The sequence below is a fragment of the Nipponia nippon genome, unplaced genomic scaffold (assembly GCF_047370975.1).
Source record: "Nipponia nippon isolate SJK-2023a ecotype South Korea unplaced genomic scaffold, ASM4737097v1 scaffold_5, whole genome shotgun sequence".
Lineage (NCBI taxonomy): Eukaryota > Metazoa > Chordata > Aves > Pelecaniformes > Threskiornithidae > Nipponia > Nipponia nippon.
Genome location: NW_028262369.1, coordinates 68,169,913 through 68,188,643, shown reverse-complemented (window position 1 = coordinate 68,188,643; position 18,731 = coordinate 68,169,913). Strand labels below are relative to the sequence as shown.

At 37.5% G+C, this 18,731-nt stretch overlaps 1 protein-coding gene across 1 annotated transcript in view; it reads left to right on the top strand.

The window, feature by feature from the left end:
• Positions 1 to 18,731, top strand: part of DNAH7 (dynein axonemal heavy chain 7) — a 118,944-nt gene that overhangs the window by 65,511 nt on the left and 34,702 nt on the right. The window contains exons 38-46 of the mRNA XM_087731018.1: positions 2,154 to 2,280; positions 3,160 to 3,379; positions 3,873 to 4,745; positions 5,606 to 5,835; positions 6,913 to 7,243; positions 11,956 to 12,302; positions 13,585 to 13,765; positions 15,063 to 15,248; positions 17,379 to 17,542. Coding sequence (XP_087587144.1) covers positions 2,154 to 2,280; positions 3,160 to 3,379; positions 3,873 to 4,745; positions 5,606 to 5,835; positions 6,913 to 7,243; positions 11,956 to 12,302; positions 13,585 to 13,765; positions 15,063 to 15,248; positions 17,379 to 17,542 — 2,659 coding nt within the window. The remainder of the gene's footprint in view (positions 1 to 2,153; positions 2,281 to 3,159; positions 3,380 to 3,872; positions 4,746 to 5,605; positions 5,836 to 6,912; positions 7,244 to 11,955; positions 12,303 to 13,584; positions 13,766 to 15,062; positions 15,249 to 17,378; positions 17,543 to 18,731) is intronic.

Here is an 18,731-nt window from a genome sequence, read left to right as displayed (position 1 = left end):
ATACACATTGATTATATGAGCTATTCAGTTAAAAAAATTGAGTCTCGCATATTTTCTCAGTTAAAATGAGGAATTAATGTTTCTTTGATTCTGTTGTGTTTGCTTTTAAAGAATCTTTGCAATCTATTTCCTTCACTACAGCAGGAATCATGTAACAGCATTTCTTTTTACAGAATTGTTCATAGCCCTGCCTCTAACATACCACCTAAAGTTTGTCACAGCTGAGCACGTTTACAGTGTTTAATCAGGCTGTGATTGGTGCTTTCCTTCTCTTTTCTGCTTCAGCCTGCCTGGACTTATCTCCTTTCTTTTGTAGATTTGTTTACACACACAAACACACACATGAACATGCCAGTGAACCTTCTCCGCTGATACTACTTTTGTGTTTGGGATGGTGATGCATGCCCACGGGATAGGGGCCCACTGCTGTTTCACCTATCTGGTTTCGTAAAGAAACAAAACTGCTTCTTGCAAACATTTTAAATTAGAGGCAGTGTTCATCCGTAGTTCAAAGCACTTGATCTAAGTATCAGTCTGTGGAATAACTGATCAGAAGGAAACTGTGAAGGAAGTTGAGAGTTTTACATCTTCATTTTTCCTAAAGCTTAGGTGAAGTCACAACTTGTACTATGTTCTGGCATAACTTAATTGTACAGGTCTTTTTTTGGTTTTCTTTTTCCCTTTTTTGGTGTTTTTGTTTGTTTGATTGGTTTTTGTTTGTTTGTTTGTGTTTACATCAGAAATAGCCAAATCTTAGAGGTGCTTTTTCTGTAAAGCATCCCTTCGTGCTATGTTCCTGGTCCAGGGTGATAGTGTAGACGTGACTTTCGACTGCTCTGAAATTGGGTCAAATTTTCCTTTCCCAGGAGAAGTTTGTAGCCAATTCTGTTCAAGTACTCTTCTGTTTGAATGGTGAAAAATGGAGTAATCAAATGTACAAGTTACATTCCTAAGTATTTGTGTCAAATATCACAATTTTAGTAGTTTTGTACAGGGAGCTACTTCCAGAACTCACAAAATTATATTCTCCTTTCCAGCCTGCATTTATTTTTTTTTCTCCTAATAAGAAATTAAAATCTGAAATCTGTACATGTATATAGTCCTATTGAAGCAAATATAAAGCTATTTAAAGAACATTTAAAGCTGTTTTGTTAAAGTTAGGTTTAAAATTTATATTGGGAAAGGATTATTTTTGGGGTAAAATTAATATTTATATCTCAATAGCTTGTGTAATTTTGCCATCAGTACACGTGTAAACTTCAAGAAGCATTGTGAACTGCTGTGTCAGAGAGATGACCTTAGTTGGGGCAGAAGGAAGTAGGATGAGTAACTGGCCTATTTAGCATAAAATACTGAGATTCCTCAGCAGGTACTAGTAATATATACACAGTTAAATATATGCAATTACTAATTCTGCTTCCAGTCTTAGATGGCTGAATGTGAGACAGCTCCAGGCCAGGAGTCTTTTAGTTTCATTAGTGCAGGGTCATGCCTGAGCTACAAAGTCACGTGTTTTATAAGAATTTACCATGCTAATTTGGTTGCCCTTAGCTATGCTCCTGATGTTAGGGATGGTAGACTGCCCACTCTTCAGCTACTTTTTTCTGATTTGCTGCTATAAGAAGGTTGAACACACTGTGCAGCAGCTTAACCCTGAATTCCAAACAGAAGGAACAAGTATCCAATAAATTTCTCTTTTATGTCCCCTTATTTCCATACATAGCTTCATTGTCCAAATCACAATCTAGTCATAAAAACTACTAACTCTAGAACTGGGATAAAATTTAAATTGAAGAAAGCATACAACATTATTTGTAGAGGCTTCTTTCATTGGGATGCTTTGAAAATCAAGAACATGGGTTTGGAATTTATAATAAAAGTTTTCTTTTATAACAGAAACATAGTTAAAATAGTGTCAAATCTATCTGTAACTTGACAATTTCAATCTGTATTTTACAGACTATTGCTTACAGGAGAACAGATTGACAATGAACTGCATGTTGCTTTCATTAGGTTTATGACAAGGTGTGGTACTTTTCAGTGTGGGCCTGCTAGCTGAATCAAGGACGAATATTAGAAAAAAATGCTAGGATTTTACTGTTCTATTTTAAATTTTTCTGTTAGTTATAGTATTAATGTTTTCTAATATTTAGGTGGTGGTCGAAATCCAGTAACACCACGATTCTTGCGACACTTCAATACAGTTAGTATTAATGAGTTTGATGATGACTCCATGTACACAATTTTTTCTAGAATCTTAGACTGGCATCTAACAGTATGGTAAGTGACCTCTATGTATTGGGAAAAATCAAAGTCAGTGTTTAAATTATGGTACTAGGAAGTCTCCAAGATATGTTTGTAGGACACTGCTCTTGAAAAGAAATTATAATCTTTTCTGTCCTGTGCCTTTTGAGTTATTCATTGCTTCACAGAAGTAGGGCTCATCTTAAAATATTCCAGTGGTAAAGTTCTTGTTCTGAAGTCTCTAATAGAGGTTTAGATTAGCCGAGGCTAATTCAGTTAGTTGAGATATTTCTCTAATACAGTATTCTTTGATGTGTAATAAATAAGAATAGAATTTGTTTAGTCATTATTCAAAGAATAGGATTGGAAACTGCTCTTAAATTTTCTGTGGTTTGAGAAGGCTTACTCTTTCTTTGGCCTTTCACCACTGCATAATTTTTAATTCCATTATTAGGAATGGACTTCAACTTCCATTGTCTATCCATTCTGACAGCTAAGCTGCAAAAGATGCTCATATCCTGTTTCCAGACCAAGTTTGTGATTTCACAGCTGCTGACCCTTAGAGGGAGAGAGGTCCCAGAAGACAGCAAGTGCTATTTGACCTGACTTCCCTGTTGCTGCTGTTAGTCATAAAAATGAGGGGGGAAGAGGCTATAATTAGCTGTCTAACATAGCCAGATTTGTCAGCATGTTCCCCAGTTACTAGATTTGATTTGCGGGGTTAATCTGTTAATCCAGTGAGAGAATTAAGATTTGTAAAACTGCCTGTGAGGAAGTATAATCACAGAACTTACAAATTGGCACGAACTTATAAGTAAGTCAGTGTACATATACAATATTATGTATTAATTCACATGCTAGTATGATGGAATTATGAGAATCATTCTGTTCTTACCACCTTTTATAACTTGTCAGTTATAGCTTTCCATCACAATATGTAGAACTGACTCCGCAAATTGTTAACGGAACCATGCATATGTATAAAGAAGCTATGAAGAATCTGCTTCCTACCCCAGCCAAATCTCACTATTTGTTCAATCTCCGTGACTTTTCACGTGTCATTCAAGGTGTTTGCCTGTCAAGGCCTGAAACAACAGAATCTGCAGGAATGATAAAACGTCTCTGGGTTCATGAGGTAAATCACCTAATACTAAGAAATTATATTTATTATAAATAAGAAAAAGATGTGGATTTGTGTATTAATCTCTTTATAATGCCATCTGCTATTGGCTAATAGCTGTGAATTGGTATCACACTCATGAGAAAGGATTTTTGTATACTGTATGGGCAGAGGAAATCAGACTTTTTCAAAGTATGAATTCTATCTCAGTAGACAAGTTGATTGTTGATACCTTCACTGTCATGTGATTATGTAGTCTTTGTTTGCTGCTTTGAATGCCTGTGCAGTCCTTTCCATTTCTTCTCTCCTTCTTCCAAAAAACCCAAACCAACAGTGAAAAGAATAACAAGTAGTCCTGGATCACTGTGGATTTTGAGTGATTTAAAATTTGGTCCCTTTTTTTTTTTTTTTTTTTTTTTTACTTCTGGGCTTGTTTTATCTTGTTTAAAAGAAGTATAAATTCAAGAGCAGAAGCAACTAGTAAAAGAATTACATTTTTATTTTACAGGTTCTTAGAGTGTATTATGATCGCTTGGTGGATAATCGTGACCGGGCTTGGCTTGTTGGATTTATCCAAGAAGTAGTGAAAAATTACTTACATGAAGACTTTAATGAACTTTTCCAGAATCTGGACTTCAACAATGATGGCAGAGTGGAAGAAGATGACTTACATAGCTTAATGTTTTGTGATTTTCATGACCCTAAGAGAGAGGACACTAAATACAGGGAGATTAGTGATGTGGATCTATTGAGATTAGTTGTAGAGAGTCACCTTGAAGAGTTTAATAACATGAGCAAAAAGCCAATGCAGCTTGTCTTGTTCCGATTTGCTATAGAACATATTTGTAGAATTTCTCGTATTTTGAAACAGCCTCGCAGCCATGCTCTCCTTGTTGGTGTAGGAGGTAGTGGTCGACAATCTCTTACTCGATTAGCAGCCCATATGGCTGAATACAACCTTTTTCAGGTTGAAATAACTAAAAGTTATGGTATCAATGAGTGGCATAAAGATTTAAAAGTCATACTAAGGAAATCTACTGAAGGGGAAATGCAGGGAGTTTTCTTGTTCACAGATACACAGATTAAAAAGGAGTCATTCTTAGAAGACATTAACAACTTACTAAATGCAGGTGAAGTGCCAAACCTCTTTGCAGTAGATGAGAAACAAGAAATCTGTGAACGAATGCGTCAAGTGGATCGCCAACGGGACAGGACAAAACAGACAGATGGCAGTCCTATAGCACTTTTTAACATGTTTGTTGATCGCTGTCGAGATCAGCTTCATATAGTACTGGCAATGAGTCCCATTGGAGATGCTTTCCGTAATCGCCTTCGTAAATTTCCAGCTCTTGTCAACTGCTGCACACTAGACTGGTTTCAGGTAAAAACAAAACTTTCGTTGGGCTTGTTATTCTAATAGAAAGGCAATAGAAAAATGACTTCAACCCTTTTTGTAGCAAGTAATTCTCTTTCGTCAAGTTAGCAGTCAAAAATATCTTGAATTTTCTTACTGTCATGTTTTAAATTGTTTAGACCATTAGAACCTCTCTGACTTTAATAAAGGCCAGTATAGGCTGAATGCAAAATCATCAAGAAAATAAATGATTGTGGTATAAAAGTATAACTGAATGAACATAGTACTGTAGACATGACAGATTTAAATATGTAGTGTTTTCTTCTATTACCAGGACTACCAGAATCTAGGCTGCCAAAAAAGTTTGAAATTCAAATACCTGTCAAAAATACAGACATCTTTTGATGCAGAACACCAGATTTTTCTCCACTACTCTTCAATAAGACTATATTCTATCTGACTGTTATGTGCAAAAGACCTTAGACAGAATATTTAAGATGCAGAATTTAATCACATAAAGAATCAGAGGAACTTAATTTTCATCAAGTTTTAAAATGTAGTACTGTATCTTTAAACGATATTTTGAAGAGGAAGAACAGAGACAGTCGCACACACATATGGACATACTGAAAATGCAAAATTTTCCTTTTAGTAACATTTCTACTGGATGAAATAAGGCAGTGGGCTTGAATTGAATCCCTAGGTAGTTTGGTTCTTTCCAGTTCTATTATTGTCCTATTTGATGATCTTTTCGTCACAAAGTCATTTCTCTGTGCCTCAGTCTCTTTATCTATGAAATGGGGTAAAGATACTATTTTGAAAAATGTTTTGAGATTTATGAGTGTGAACTACTGAATAAGAGAAAAGCATTTATTCATTTGTTTTAGACATGGCCTGAAGATGCATTAGAAGCTGTTGCCTCTCGCTTTTTGGAAGATGTTGAAATGTCGAAAGAAACTCGAAGTGGGTGTATTGATATGTGTAAAAGCTTTCATACGTCTACCATTGTTTTATCTGACTTATACCATGCAGAGCTTCAAAGACACAACTATGTTACACCTACTTCATACTTGGAATTGATCTCCACTTTTAAAAGTCTACTTGAAAAGAAACGCACGTAAGGATTTCTAATGTGACCTTTTCTAGCGGAACCCAAGTTCACCAAAAATATTATTTTCTATCTCTTATAGCTAATTTGAACAAAACAAGTGAATCGTTTTTATTTAATTTAAATTGACAGAATAGTAGATGCATAAAATGTACTCTTAGGACACATGCTTGCTTATTGGGCAAAAGGTCTGACTTGATGCTCTCAAAATATACTTGCATTAGACCACTTCTAACATCCCTGGTGATGTTGCTATATATTGATTATGTATATTATGCTACCAGAGTAATTAATGCAGCCTGCTTACTCTGTGGTTCTCTGGAGGATGTAGGGAAGATGACATCTGGGAAACCAGCTTCCAAGTTGCTAGGTGCCATTGGCTTGCTAGCAGGCTTGAGCTGTGCTGTGCCTGTGCAGAAAGGACCTCTGTGTGCATGTGCATATCTGTTGTATTCTCATGGCTGGTGAGGGAAAGTTCCATTTTTGTTCCTTCTCATTGATAAGACACTACCATAACAATTAAGACAAGTGCTTAATTTGATCAACAGGCTGTGTGAAACACTGCATGCAGCAAGAAATTCCAGGAATAAAAGAATACAGTTTTGAATGTCATGATCCAGTGCCTTTGGAATTTCTTGATTCTGACGCTGTTGGCTGTCCCCAGAGCCATTCACATTCTGCTACTAAAATTATTATCCCAATTATATTAATCTTATTTCAATGTCACCTCAACTGATAATTTTAATGAGTGTACCCCTATCTCTTCCCTCTCCTTTTCTTGTCTGTTACTACTGTGCCATCTTGATTTTGTGGCTCCTGCCAACAGAAGCTTAACAATCACTTAATTTGCCTATAAGTGATCACTTATTTATCTATATCCCAATCTCTGAGTAGACATGATAGAATAGTTAAAGACTATGGCTCAAGTAATTCCTCATATGTTTACTATTTGTTGAGCAAATAAAACAAGATTGTCAGAGCATTTAATTATTCAGAGTAGTGAGAAATTTGGGGAAGGGATCCCAATGAATGAAGTGATCAAGTACTGATAAAATATCTTTATAATAAAGTACTATTTATTTTCAGTAAGGTGATGAAAATGAAAAGAAGATATGAAGTTGGCTTGGAGAAACTGAACTCTGCTGCATCTCAAGTAGCCTTGATGCAATCTGAGCTGGAGGCTCTGCAACCTCAGTTACGGGAAGCTAGCAAGCAGGTTGATGAGATGATGGTCGTTATTCAAAAAGAATCTTTGGAAGTAGCGAAAACTGAAGAAGTTGTGAAGGCTGATGAAGCAGTGGCAAATGAGCAGGCTATGGCTGCAAAAGCCATCAAAGATGAATGTGATGCTGATTTAGCCCAAGCCATGCCTTGTTTAGAAAGTGCTCTGGCTGCCCTTGACACTCTCACTGCGCAGGTATGGCGAACAATGCATGTTTACACACTGGAGAGGTATTCAGGTATACCAAAGCATGGAATATCTGCCTTTTCAGATTTTACATTATACTTAGATAGTTTTATAATTTAAAAACTTCTTGAAATGCTTTTTAAAAAGCAAAATGTTACTCTGTATTTTCTAGTGAAAAAGCTGTAATGCTGAATTTTTATGGACTACAAGATCAAATATTATTCTAGACATTTCAAAATTCATAGTTATAAAAATATTTTGACTCAAGAATTGAGAAGTTAGAAAATGTATGCTTTTTACTTTCTTATTCAGAACGTGCTAGCCTGTCATCTAATCTTTTTATATCCGGTCTTTCAGAGTCTAGGAATTGAGGTTGAAATTCTATGTCTCCCCATGTTAAGGGACCACTCTTTGTGAGAGTATGACAGTGAAGGCAGTAACCTTTGGTTTTATGGATTTTTGGGTTTTCTTTGCCTGGACAGTGTTTTACTCATGGTGGGATGAAAGGAAGTCTCCCAGATGGTAAGAGTGAGGATGGACTATGTGCTCCAGCTATTGTTGATGAAAACAAGATTTTAAAAAACTTTCAAGGAAATCTTCTTAGGTAGAAAGCAGATGGTTTGTTGTCTACAGCTATTGCTTGGTATCAAAAGTTTTAGATTCTGGCATTGTCAGATCATGGGCATGCTTTGTGAAAATAGTAGATGGCTACTTAGTCACTTCAAGGCAGTTGCATTATACTTGTGAATAACAAAACAAGAACGAGGCTTTGAAAGCTAATGAAGTAACACTTCAGCTGCTGTCAATGCTTAGTGTGTCCAAGCAGAGAGTATTCTAATACAATAAGAAAAAAAAAACAGAGTAAGAACTTCCAAAGAAAAAAATAACTGAGTTTTTTTCCTCAAAATATAGTTAAATAACATGATGAGCACACACACAATAAAAAGGTGTGTAGGAGAGGGGGAAAAGGGGTAAAACCAGGCTTGCTAGAGACAAGCCTGGGGGTGGCACACCAATATTTGAGGGACGGTGTGCGAGTGAAGTCCTTTGGTCTGCCGTCTCAGTGGAGGTACGGAATGGAGAGCCATGCAGCAGCAAAGACGCAAGGGCTATGGATGTGTTAGACGTCATGGAAGTGCCTGAGAATGGTCACGTAGGAGTTAGGGCTTCTCCCCCTAAAAAGGTGGCAGGAGCAATAGCTCAACTGAAGTGCATCTATGCCAATGCACGCAGCATGGGCAACAAACAGGAGGAGCTGGAAGCCATTGTGCAGCAGGAAAACTATGACATAGTTGCCATCACAGAAACATGGTGGGATGACTTGCACAACTGGAGTGCTGCAATGGATGGGACTCTTCAGAAGGGACAGGCAATGAAGGAGAGGCGGTGGGGTAGCCCTGTATGTTAGTGACTGTTTTGATTGTCTAGAGCTTAATGATGGTGACGATAGGGTTGAGTGTTTATGGGTAAGAATCAGGGGGGAGGCCAACAAGGAAGATCTCATGGTGGGAGTCTGTTATAGACCACCCAACCAAGATGAAGAGGCAGACGAAATATTCTATAAGCAGTTGGGAGAAGTCTCACATTTGCTAGTCCTTGTTCTGATGGGGGACTTCAACTTACCAGATGTCTGCTGGAAATACAATACAGCAGAGAGGAAACAGTCTAGGAGGTTCCTGGAGTGTGTGGAAGATAACTTCCTGCACAGCTGGTGAGGGAGCCAACCAGGGAAGGCGCCCCGCTGGACCTCTTGTTTGTGAACAGAGAAGGCCTGGTGGGTAATGTGACGGTTGGAAGCTGTCTTGGGCATAGTGATCATGAAATGACAGTGGTTTTGATTCTTGGAGAAGTAAGGAAGGGGGTCAGCAGAACTGCTACCTTGGACTTTCGGAGGACAGACTTTGGCCTGTTTAGGAGCCTGGTTGACAGAGTGCCTTGGGAAGCAGTCCTGACGGGCAAAGGAGTCCAGGAAGGCTGGATATCCTTCAAGAAGGAAATCTTAAATGTGCAGGAGCAGGCCGTCCCCATGTGTTGAAAGACGAGCTGGTGGGGGAGAAGACCAGCCTGGCAGAACAGAGAGCTTTGGCTGGAACTCAGGAATAAAAAGAGTTTATGTCCTTTGGAAGAAGGGGCAGGCAACTCAGGAGGACTACAAAGATGTCGTGAGGTTATGCAGGGAGGAAATTAGAAGGGCCAAAGCCCAGCTGGGTCTGGCTACTGCTGTAAAAGACAACAAAAAATGTTTCTATAAATGCATTAGCAACAAAGGAGGGTTAAGGAGACTCTCCATCCTTTATTGGATGTGGGAGGAAACTTAGTGACAGAGGACAAGGAAAAGGCTGAGGTACTTAATGCCTTCTTTGCCTCAATCTTTAATAGCCAGACCAGTGATTCTTGGGGTACCCAGCCCCCTGAGCTGGAAGACGGGGATGGGGAGCAGAATGAAGCCCCCATAATCCAAGGGGAAATGGCTAGCAACCTGCTACACCATGTAGACACACACAAGTCTATGGGGCTAGATGGGATCCACCCAAGGCTACTGAGGGAGCTGGTGGAAATGCTCACCAAGTCACTTTCAACCATCCATCAGCAGTCCTGGCTAACCGGGGAGGTTCCAGTTGACTGGGAGTTAGCAAATGTGATGCCCACCTACAAGAAGGGCCAGAAGGAGGATCCAGGGAACTACAGGTCTGTCAGCCTGACCTCGGTACCGGGGAAGGTTATGGAGCAGATCATCTTGAGTGCCATCACACGGCACGTACAGGACAACCAGGGGATCGGGCCCAGTCAGCATGGGTTTATGAAGGGCAGGTCCTGCTTGACTAACCTGATAGCCTTCTATGAAAAAGGTGACCTGCTCAGTGGATGAGGGAAAGGCTGTGGATGTTGTCTACCTGGACTTTAGTAAAGCCTTTGACACCGTTTCCCACAGCATTCTCGTGGAGAAACTGGCTGCTCATGGCTTGGATGGGTGTACTCTTTGCTGGGTAAAAAACTGGCTGGATGGCCGGGCCCAAAGAGTTGTGGTGCATGGAGTTAAATCCAGTTGGTGGCTGGTCACAAGTGGTGTTCCCCAGGGCTCAGTATTGGAGCCAGTTCTGTTTAAAATCTTTATCAATGATCTGGATGAGGGAATCGAGTGCACCCTCAGTAAGTGTGCAGACGACACCAAGTTGGGCAGGAGTGTTGATCTGCTGGAGGGTAGGAAGGCCCTACCGAGGGACCTGGACAAGCTGGATCAATGGGCCAAGACCAGTTTTATAAGGTTCAACAAGGCTAAGTGCCAGGTCCTGCACTTGGGTCACAACAACCCCATGCAAGGCTACAGGTTTGGAGAAGAGTGGCTGGAAAGCTGCCCAGTGGAAAAGGACCTAGGGGTGTTCGTTGACAGCTGGCTGAATATGAGCCAGCAATGTGCCCACGTGGCCAAGAAGGCCAACAGCATTCTGGCTTGTGTCAGAAATAGTGTGGCCAGCAGGACTAGGGAAGGGAACATCCCCCTGTACTTGGCACTGGTGAGGCTGCACCTCGAATACTGTGTTCAGTTTTGGGCCCCTCACTACAAGAAGGACATTGAGGTGCTGGAGCGTGTCCAAAGAAGGGCAACGAGGCTGGTGAAGGGTCTGGAGCACAAGGCTTATGAGGAGCAGCTGAGGGAGCTGGGGTTGTTTATTCTGGAGAAAAGGAGACTCAGGGGAGACCTTATCGCTCTCTACAACTCCCTGAAAGGAGGTTGTAGCGAGGTGGCAGTCGGTCTCTTTTCCCAAGTAACAAGCAATAGGACGAGAGGAAACAGCCTCAGGTTGCTCCAAGGGAGGTTTAGATTGGATATTAGGAAAAACTTCTTCACCGAAAGGGTAGTCAGGCACTGGACCAGGCTACCCAGGGAAGTGGTTGAGTCCCCCTCCCTGGAGGTATTTAAAAGACGTGCTTAGGGACATGGTTTAGTAGTGGACTTGGCAGTGCTAGGTTAACGGTTGGACTCGATGATCTTAAAGGTCTTTTCCAACCCTAAACGATTATATGATGTCAGTACTTCTTACCCCATAGTTTTCTTCCTTTTAGCTGCCTCTTCCCTTATTCAGCTCACTCTGGGAGTTTCATAACTGACCAGAATACTAACTGATTTATTTTCTGTTCTTGGAGAGCATAGATCTTTAGTTCTGGGTTGAAGGCCGCTTTTACCTTATGTTATCTTAAATCTACTAATTCACTGCTGATGTGATCCTATAAGCTTGGAAGTATTGTGTTAGAGCCTGAACTGAAAGGCAGAGCATAATGCTGGAACATCTGAACTCCATAACTGAGGTGCAATGCTCACTACTGAATTAGGAGCAGTAAAAGTACAACTAAAAATGAATTACAGATAAGACTTTTTTGTCGTCTTTAAACTCATTGTTGACTAAATTTCAGATATCTTTGTTTAGATGTCAGTGTTAGTTTAATCTGCATAGCACCTTAAAGAAAGGATTAGAAAGAATGGAAAAAAATGAAATAAAAGTTTTGCAAAAAGAAAATGAGATATATATGTATGGACTACACAGGCTTGTGCTATGAATGTGAGATCACAGTGTATTTAAAATTACCAAGTGTGAGAATAGCAAATGTATATGGAAAAATATTATCTTGACATAAAAAGGGTGGTTATTTCTATTGTAACAGAAGAATTAATCTGCCTGTGTTTGGAGCTCTAAAGGTGTTTTTTTAATTATTATTTTAAGGATATTACAGTGGTTAAGTCCATGAAGAGTCCTCCTGCTGGTGTCAAGCTTGTAATGGAAGCTATATGCATCCTTAAAGGCATCAAAGCCGATAGGATTCCAGATCCAACAGGTTCTGGAAAAAAAATTGAGGATTTCTGGGGTCCTGCTAAGAGACTTCTGGGTGACATAAGATTTCTTCAGTCTCTTCATGAATATGACAAGGATAACATTCCCCCAGCTTACATGGCTATCATAAGAAAACAGTACCTTACAAATCCTGAGTTTGTACCAGACAAGATTCGAAATGCTTCCACGGCAGCAGAGGGTCTGTGCAAATGGGTCATAGCCATGGAGTTTTATGATACGTAAGTATGTATAAAAATAAAAAAAAAAGGTTAAAATAAATTTGTTTAAAGAGATCAGGTTATTTTAACACAAAAGAGATGAGAAATTACTTCTTTCTAGTGGGAAACTTGTGCAAACAAGCAGTCATAAAGATTCATTCATGTAAGATACCTGATGTTAAGGTGTAGAGCCTGATTTTCAGTTCTGAATTTTTCTAAGAAGGCATGGGAGCAACATTATGTTCAGTTAGCAAATAAAGTTAACTTCCTTTTAGTGTTGCACAAAATAGAGGCATTATTGAAATGTCTTTGGAAGTTTCTGACAGTCATATCAAGCCCAAAGGATATTTTTTGTAACACATTTTATTTGATGCACTGAAAAAGTGTGCTTATTTTTTATGATATTTCTTAACTTGAAACATCTGGAACTCACATTTAACAGTAAATCAGCACTGGGCGGCTAAGGTCAACTTGCAATTTGAAAGTTGAGTCAAGGTAAGTAGTGCATGCCCTCATTTGAGAGGATATTTTGTTACTTGACTGAAAGATTAGTAAATGCGTATTTGGTAGAGTTCTCAATTTGAGAACAACTTTTAACATTACAAATACCAATTGTTAGAGAGAAAATTAATTAAAAAGGTGGACTTTAAAGGAGATGTGCAACTTACACCAGTAGGAGAGGGGATTCATTAATTATGAGGCTATTACTTGTGAAATACTGTTTCAGTTGAGCATGGGGCATTCTAGCATATTTTCTTGCTTGTTGTTTTTGAAAAGATAAACAATATGTTTTCATTTATATGTTACTTCCAATATTGTCACACAAGTATCTGTGTAGAAGACTGAAATCGTCAAAACTGGAAAATAGATCGTTGGATGTTAAAAGCTGTTAATTTTTTCTTTTATTTTGTGTATGCCGTTGGCTGTATGTGTGTGTACAGTGTCTGTGAGTGTTACTTAATATGTGTGATTACCTGTGCATTTCTAATGGCACAAATCCATAATGGATTCTAAATTGTGATCAAATGGGGGACACAGTTTGCAAGCATAACCCTTTTTGCTCTTAATCCTTACCTGTTACTACAGGAAAAAAATGCAGAAACTGCATAGATCAGTCAGTATCAGCACAGAAACAAGTGATGAAGTAAAAGCCAATTGTCTTCAAGTGTAGTCAAATTATGAAATGGAATATTGCATGAGCTACTGAGTTTCTGAGGTTTCCCTTCATCTTTCCAATGTGAATTTTTTTAATAGTAACCCTGGAATGAGGGTGTATGTTAATTTGTTCTTTGACTTTATTTAGAGTGACAAAAAATGTTGCACCCAAAAAGCTAAAGTTGAATCAAGCTGAAGGAAAATTAAAGATTGCTATGGATGGTCTAAGAAAGAAACAAGCAGACCTGAAGGCGGTTCAAGATAAATTGGCTATACTCCAACAGACACTGGAATCCAAGAAACAGGAGAAGGCTGACTTAGAAAATCAGGTATAGGATGCAAAAGATGAAGTATTGTTTTACTGATATCCAGAAAAGTTATTTAAAATTTGCTTCGTTGTCAAATGGTATTTTTCCTTTTAACTGCTGATATGTCGAACAAGTTGTACTTTTAGATAACCATCTTTTTATTTTGGTGTAATGGTCTTGAGGTTATAAATGGGCAAAGCATGGGGAATAAATGCTTTAAAGTAATAGAAAATGTAGATGTTAGGAATTTACGATCTGATCTCTCTCCTGCATCCTCACTCATAGCTGCTTTCTTGTGAGGAGATAAATTTTCAATGATTATACTAGGAGTTTGATTCATCCATTAACTTGCAAGTCAATACACTTAAAGTTTTGAAAGTTTATTTATGCCTTCTATGCTAATGCAATTTTGAGAATGTTTTTGGTAAACTGTGTTCCTGACTGCTAAATAGTTTTATGTGTGCAGAAATAGGCAATATATAGGAGATGGTTTTGTTTGTTTGTTTTTTTAAGATTTGGAGTATATCATCTTGAGCTTTTTTTACAAAAATAGTATTGGAATTTGAAATGGAGTCTTAATTCCTGTCTGTAGTTAAACTCGGCTCTTTGAGTGTTTCTTCTGCATCCTGATATAGTTTGGAAGTAGAAGGGAGGGATAAACTACACAAGCAGTTTGTTACTGTGGTGTAAATCGGCTGCTATGGTTACTGGAAGAGAGAGAAGATTGTAACAGCAGCAAGAGTTGGCATAATTTTCCTCCTATCCTGTGGCTGAAATGTGTCTCTACTAGATAGTAAAGAATTCTAACAGAGCTGGATTAAATTCCTGTTACATGATATTTTTTGTTAGATTATAAACATGCCTGGAAAGATGGCTTAGTTAAAAACCAACAACAGAAATGCAGATTATGTACTCATAAGGATTTTTTTTTTTTTTTGCAGAAAAGAACGTACCTACTTTTATGAGACAGTGGTCTCTTTAAGGTGTTTTTGTTTCTCTTATGGCATGTGGATCATTTCCTTGACTATTAATGTTTTCCATATCGCATGCAGAGCTATTTTGAATTGTATGTTTTGTACAGGTCGTCTTCCTTTATTTGGATGAAAATGTAACTGAATAGACTTTAGTGTGCTGGTACTGAGATTGCTTTTGTTCTTTAAACGTTTCCATTATAAGAAGAAGGTGTTTTCTTTCTATTTGATGAAATTACTTAAGAAAACATCTGCACAGGAAAATAATTCTTGAATGCTTTTAATACTTGTAAAATGTTTTTAAAGTGATCATGTAATCTAATCAGCTTTTTTTTTTTTATTCTGAGGTTGACTTATGCAGCAAAAAACTGCAGCGAGCAGAACAATTGATTGGTGGCCTTGGGGGTGAGAAAACTCGCTGGCATGAGACTGCTTTGGAGCTGGGAAGGCAGTACATCAATTTGACTGGAGATATACTTATTTCATCAGGAATTGTAGCTTACCTAGGAGCCTTTACATCCAGCTACAGACAAGTAATATGTACAGTGATTTTGTCCCTATGTTTTGTAATAATCTAAATTTTATTAATTTTTCCTGTATAAAGTTTATATTTGTAAATTATGTTTTAATAGAATTCATAACTGCAACTGAAACTGTGTTGTAGGATTTTGAGTTTTGTTTGTAAGACTCTTGGGGGAAATTCTTCCTTCATTCTACTGTAAAGTACTTATTGCTGTGTAAAGCACGGAGTCCTTTGGTTGCTTTTCCTCTCTAAAGCAATTGCCAGTAATTTTATACCTCATGGCTCTGGTTACTCCTATTCCATTCAGTGGCTAAATTCTCCTTAACTTCAAAAAAACCCAGAATTAGCTACTATTTCAGCAGCAGCATAGTTAAGCAAGTTCTGAAAGTGGAGTATTTCTGTACAAAAAGAGACAAAAGATACAGTAGCTCAATAACGTAGCAGATTTGTGCCTGTAACTCTCAGTGAAATAAACAGAAATTCTGAATGCAAAAAGATTTTGACATGGCAGCTGATTTTGGATATAACAATTTTTGGATGTCAAAATTAGCCTGACGACGAAAGTTTTTGAACACCAGAACCTGCCACTGAATTCAGCTGAAGAAAAGAACGTCTGAAATGTCTGAATGTCTGCAAATCGAGTCCAGGGTATCAAATATTTCTAAAAATTAAGAGAGAAAAAAAAAAATCAATGTACCTAATTTGAACATATAATTTGGATGCAATACTTATTTCCACTTTTCCTTCAATGTACTTCCTTTGTCCATTTTTCTTTAGAAAATTTTGTACTGTTCTTTCAAACTATTGTTTTCTTCATGATGTCCATGTTGTGATGTTACTATTTTAAAACTTTACAGAGTGAGAGTTTATGGTGTGAATATTTATAACGTAAATAAATAGTCAGCAGTTTTTACAATTCCGAATTACATAATTTTGAGAGAGTGTTCTCTTTTATGCTTAAAACCTGCATTGTGTAATATATTGTGTCTGGGTAGGTAGGAGTACTTTTTGTGAAACATCTTAAGGGGTGCTGAACTGTGTTCCAGGCAAGTGCAGATACAGATGATATTCATAAAAGGCAGAGACATCTGCATGATTATTCACTAAAAATGAATACGTAGTGGTTTCATCTGAAAAGTTTAGTGTAATTTCATTCTCTCTGACTGCATAGTTTCTTTCTCTGTGCAATAGTAGGTATGGATTCCTGGTTGCTCATGATTGTGCAGACCTATATAATTAGGTATCTCTTTCAGAAATTGTTGGATAGCATAATCACTTTTGTGCAGTTCTTCCTTTCACCTGCTGCTATGTTCCCCCCCCCCCCCCCTCTTTTATAAGAGAAAAAGTTATGATATCTTTTGGAATATCAACTTTGTTTTATGCAAATTGGTGAATCCTTTTTTCACCACCTCTGTCAATGTCTCTAGCACTTAAACCATTTCCTTTAACACTGCATTTCTGAGTTTTGTTGCTTGAGGCTTTGCCAGTTAATTTTTAGTCTAGAATACTACAGCATACTACTTTGACCTTAGACGTAGCTTTCATACAAGATTGTGCCTTTCATATGAACGTGCTATTTCTATGTATTTTCCTTCATTGGAAAAATTCTTCCTAGTGGAATATGCTTTTTGGTTTACATATTTAAAGGTGTGTTTCTTCATTATTATTATGCACTATACAAACATGTATAGTTTACACAACTGTAGTGAGTTAGATGATACAGAGAATAGTGAAAAGTGACTCTAAATGATAGTTAAGTTATTAAGTTTGGTTAAGTCCTGACAGGTGCTCATTATGTGTGTCCTGACAGTTAAATAATGAAGATTTTAATTTTTTTTCTTTAGTTGGAATATGTGTGTTTGTTCTACACTCATTTTATAGTATAGAAAACTACTGCTGAAATGGTAAATAAAATCATACCAAGGCTCTGACCAAATAAATTTATATTTCATGTTTAGAAATCACATGCAAAGGCATTTTAAGAGACATTTTTAGACATTTTACACAAAAGCATGAGTTTCTTTCCGTTTGAAGATACAGTGATCTTGTATGTAGCAACTGTTACAGGAAATGGCTTGAAAAAAATACATTTTTAATAGTTTTAAAATTTTTAGTTAATATTTGTTTTCTTCTTATCTAGATGCAAACTAAAGAATGGGCTTTGCTATGTAAAACAAAAGACATTCCTTGTTCTGATGATTTTTCATTAACAAGTACCCTGGGAGAACCAGTGGAAATCAGAGCTTGGAATATTGCTGGACTACCTTCTGACATGTTTTCTATTGATAATGGCATCATTATCTCGTAAGTAAAAAAAAAAAAAAATTACAGTTAATAATTTTCATTAAATAGCTTCTTTCAACATGCTTTTCGGCTATTATTTTTATAGACAGTTTTCTACTGTATATCCAGTTTAACAACCAGAGTTACAAAATTACTGTAATGTTTAAATTTATAAGAAATACTAATAATACTTTTTAACTTTACATTATAAAGTTTTTAAATCTGTGAATTCATTCCCCTCCTTTATAACTACTGTGGATTGCTATAATATCATCTCCCCCACCTTTTTTTTTTTTTTTTTTTTTTTTTTTTACAAACATGCTGCACACTGAATTCAGTTTAAGACATCCTAAAATGCTTCAGGAACAGAATTTTGAATGCTATTCTTGTAGTAGTATAATCAGTAGATATGGAAATACTTCTCCTTTAAAAAGCTAAAGTTCTTCAATTTTAAAGAAATATGCTGGCATCAGGTGCTACCAAGAAGTGTTTCTGCAGAGCTACTGAAGATTATTTTGCTAATCTTTCCATGAGGGTCACACACTTTTTCCCTGAGATGGCACTGGAAATTCTATAGATAATGACTTGATTACTTGTCTATAAACAGTTTCCTGGTTTATGTTGCCAACTGGTAGGAGATTTTAATATCCAGGCCTGTAGCATGTTTAGTATGTAAAGCCCTGACATTATTTTGGAAGTGTTGGTTTGTACACTGATGAGCTGAGTCTTTATTCTGCTAGGGCACAGTAACAAAACAACAAAAAAAGGCCCATGTATATCTTCTACTGAAGGCAGTGAGGGAGGTTGTAAAATTTAGAATGGAGAGAATTTCTAGTCTCCTTTCTTACAGAGGGATGATCCCAATCAGCTCTTGCCAGTTTCTTCCTCTGTTTGTTGCCTTTTATTCTATGTACTGCTAAACCGCTTCAACAGGAAAAGGTGAGATAGGCCTTTCCTGCAATAATCTCTGATTTCAGAAAGGTGTGCTTTCAGATCATGTCAAGCAGTTGGGATTTAGATATGGGTCTTCCTCATCCATATGATAGTTCTAGATATTGGATGAAAGGTGAAAAGGTGTATCTGTACTGATAATTTGGAGTCTGTTTTCTTTAGGGCCTCATTCCCCTGACTGTCAATACTTCATACAGATTTGTCATTCCTAGGATCCCTTCTGGAGCAGAACAACCTGGCGTATTCCTAGACAAAAGCT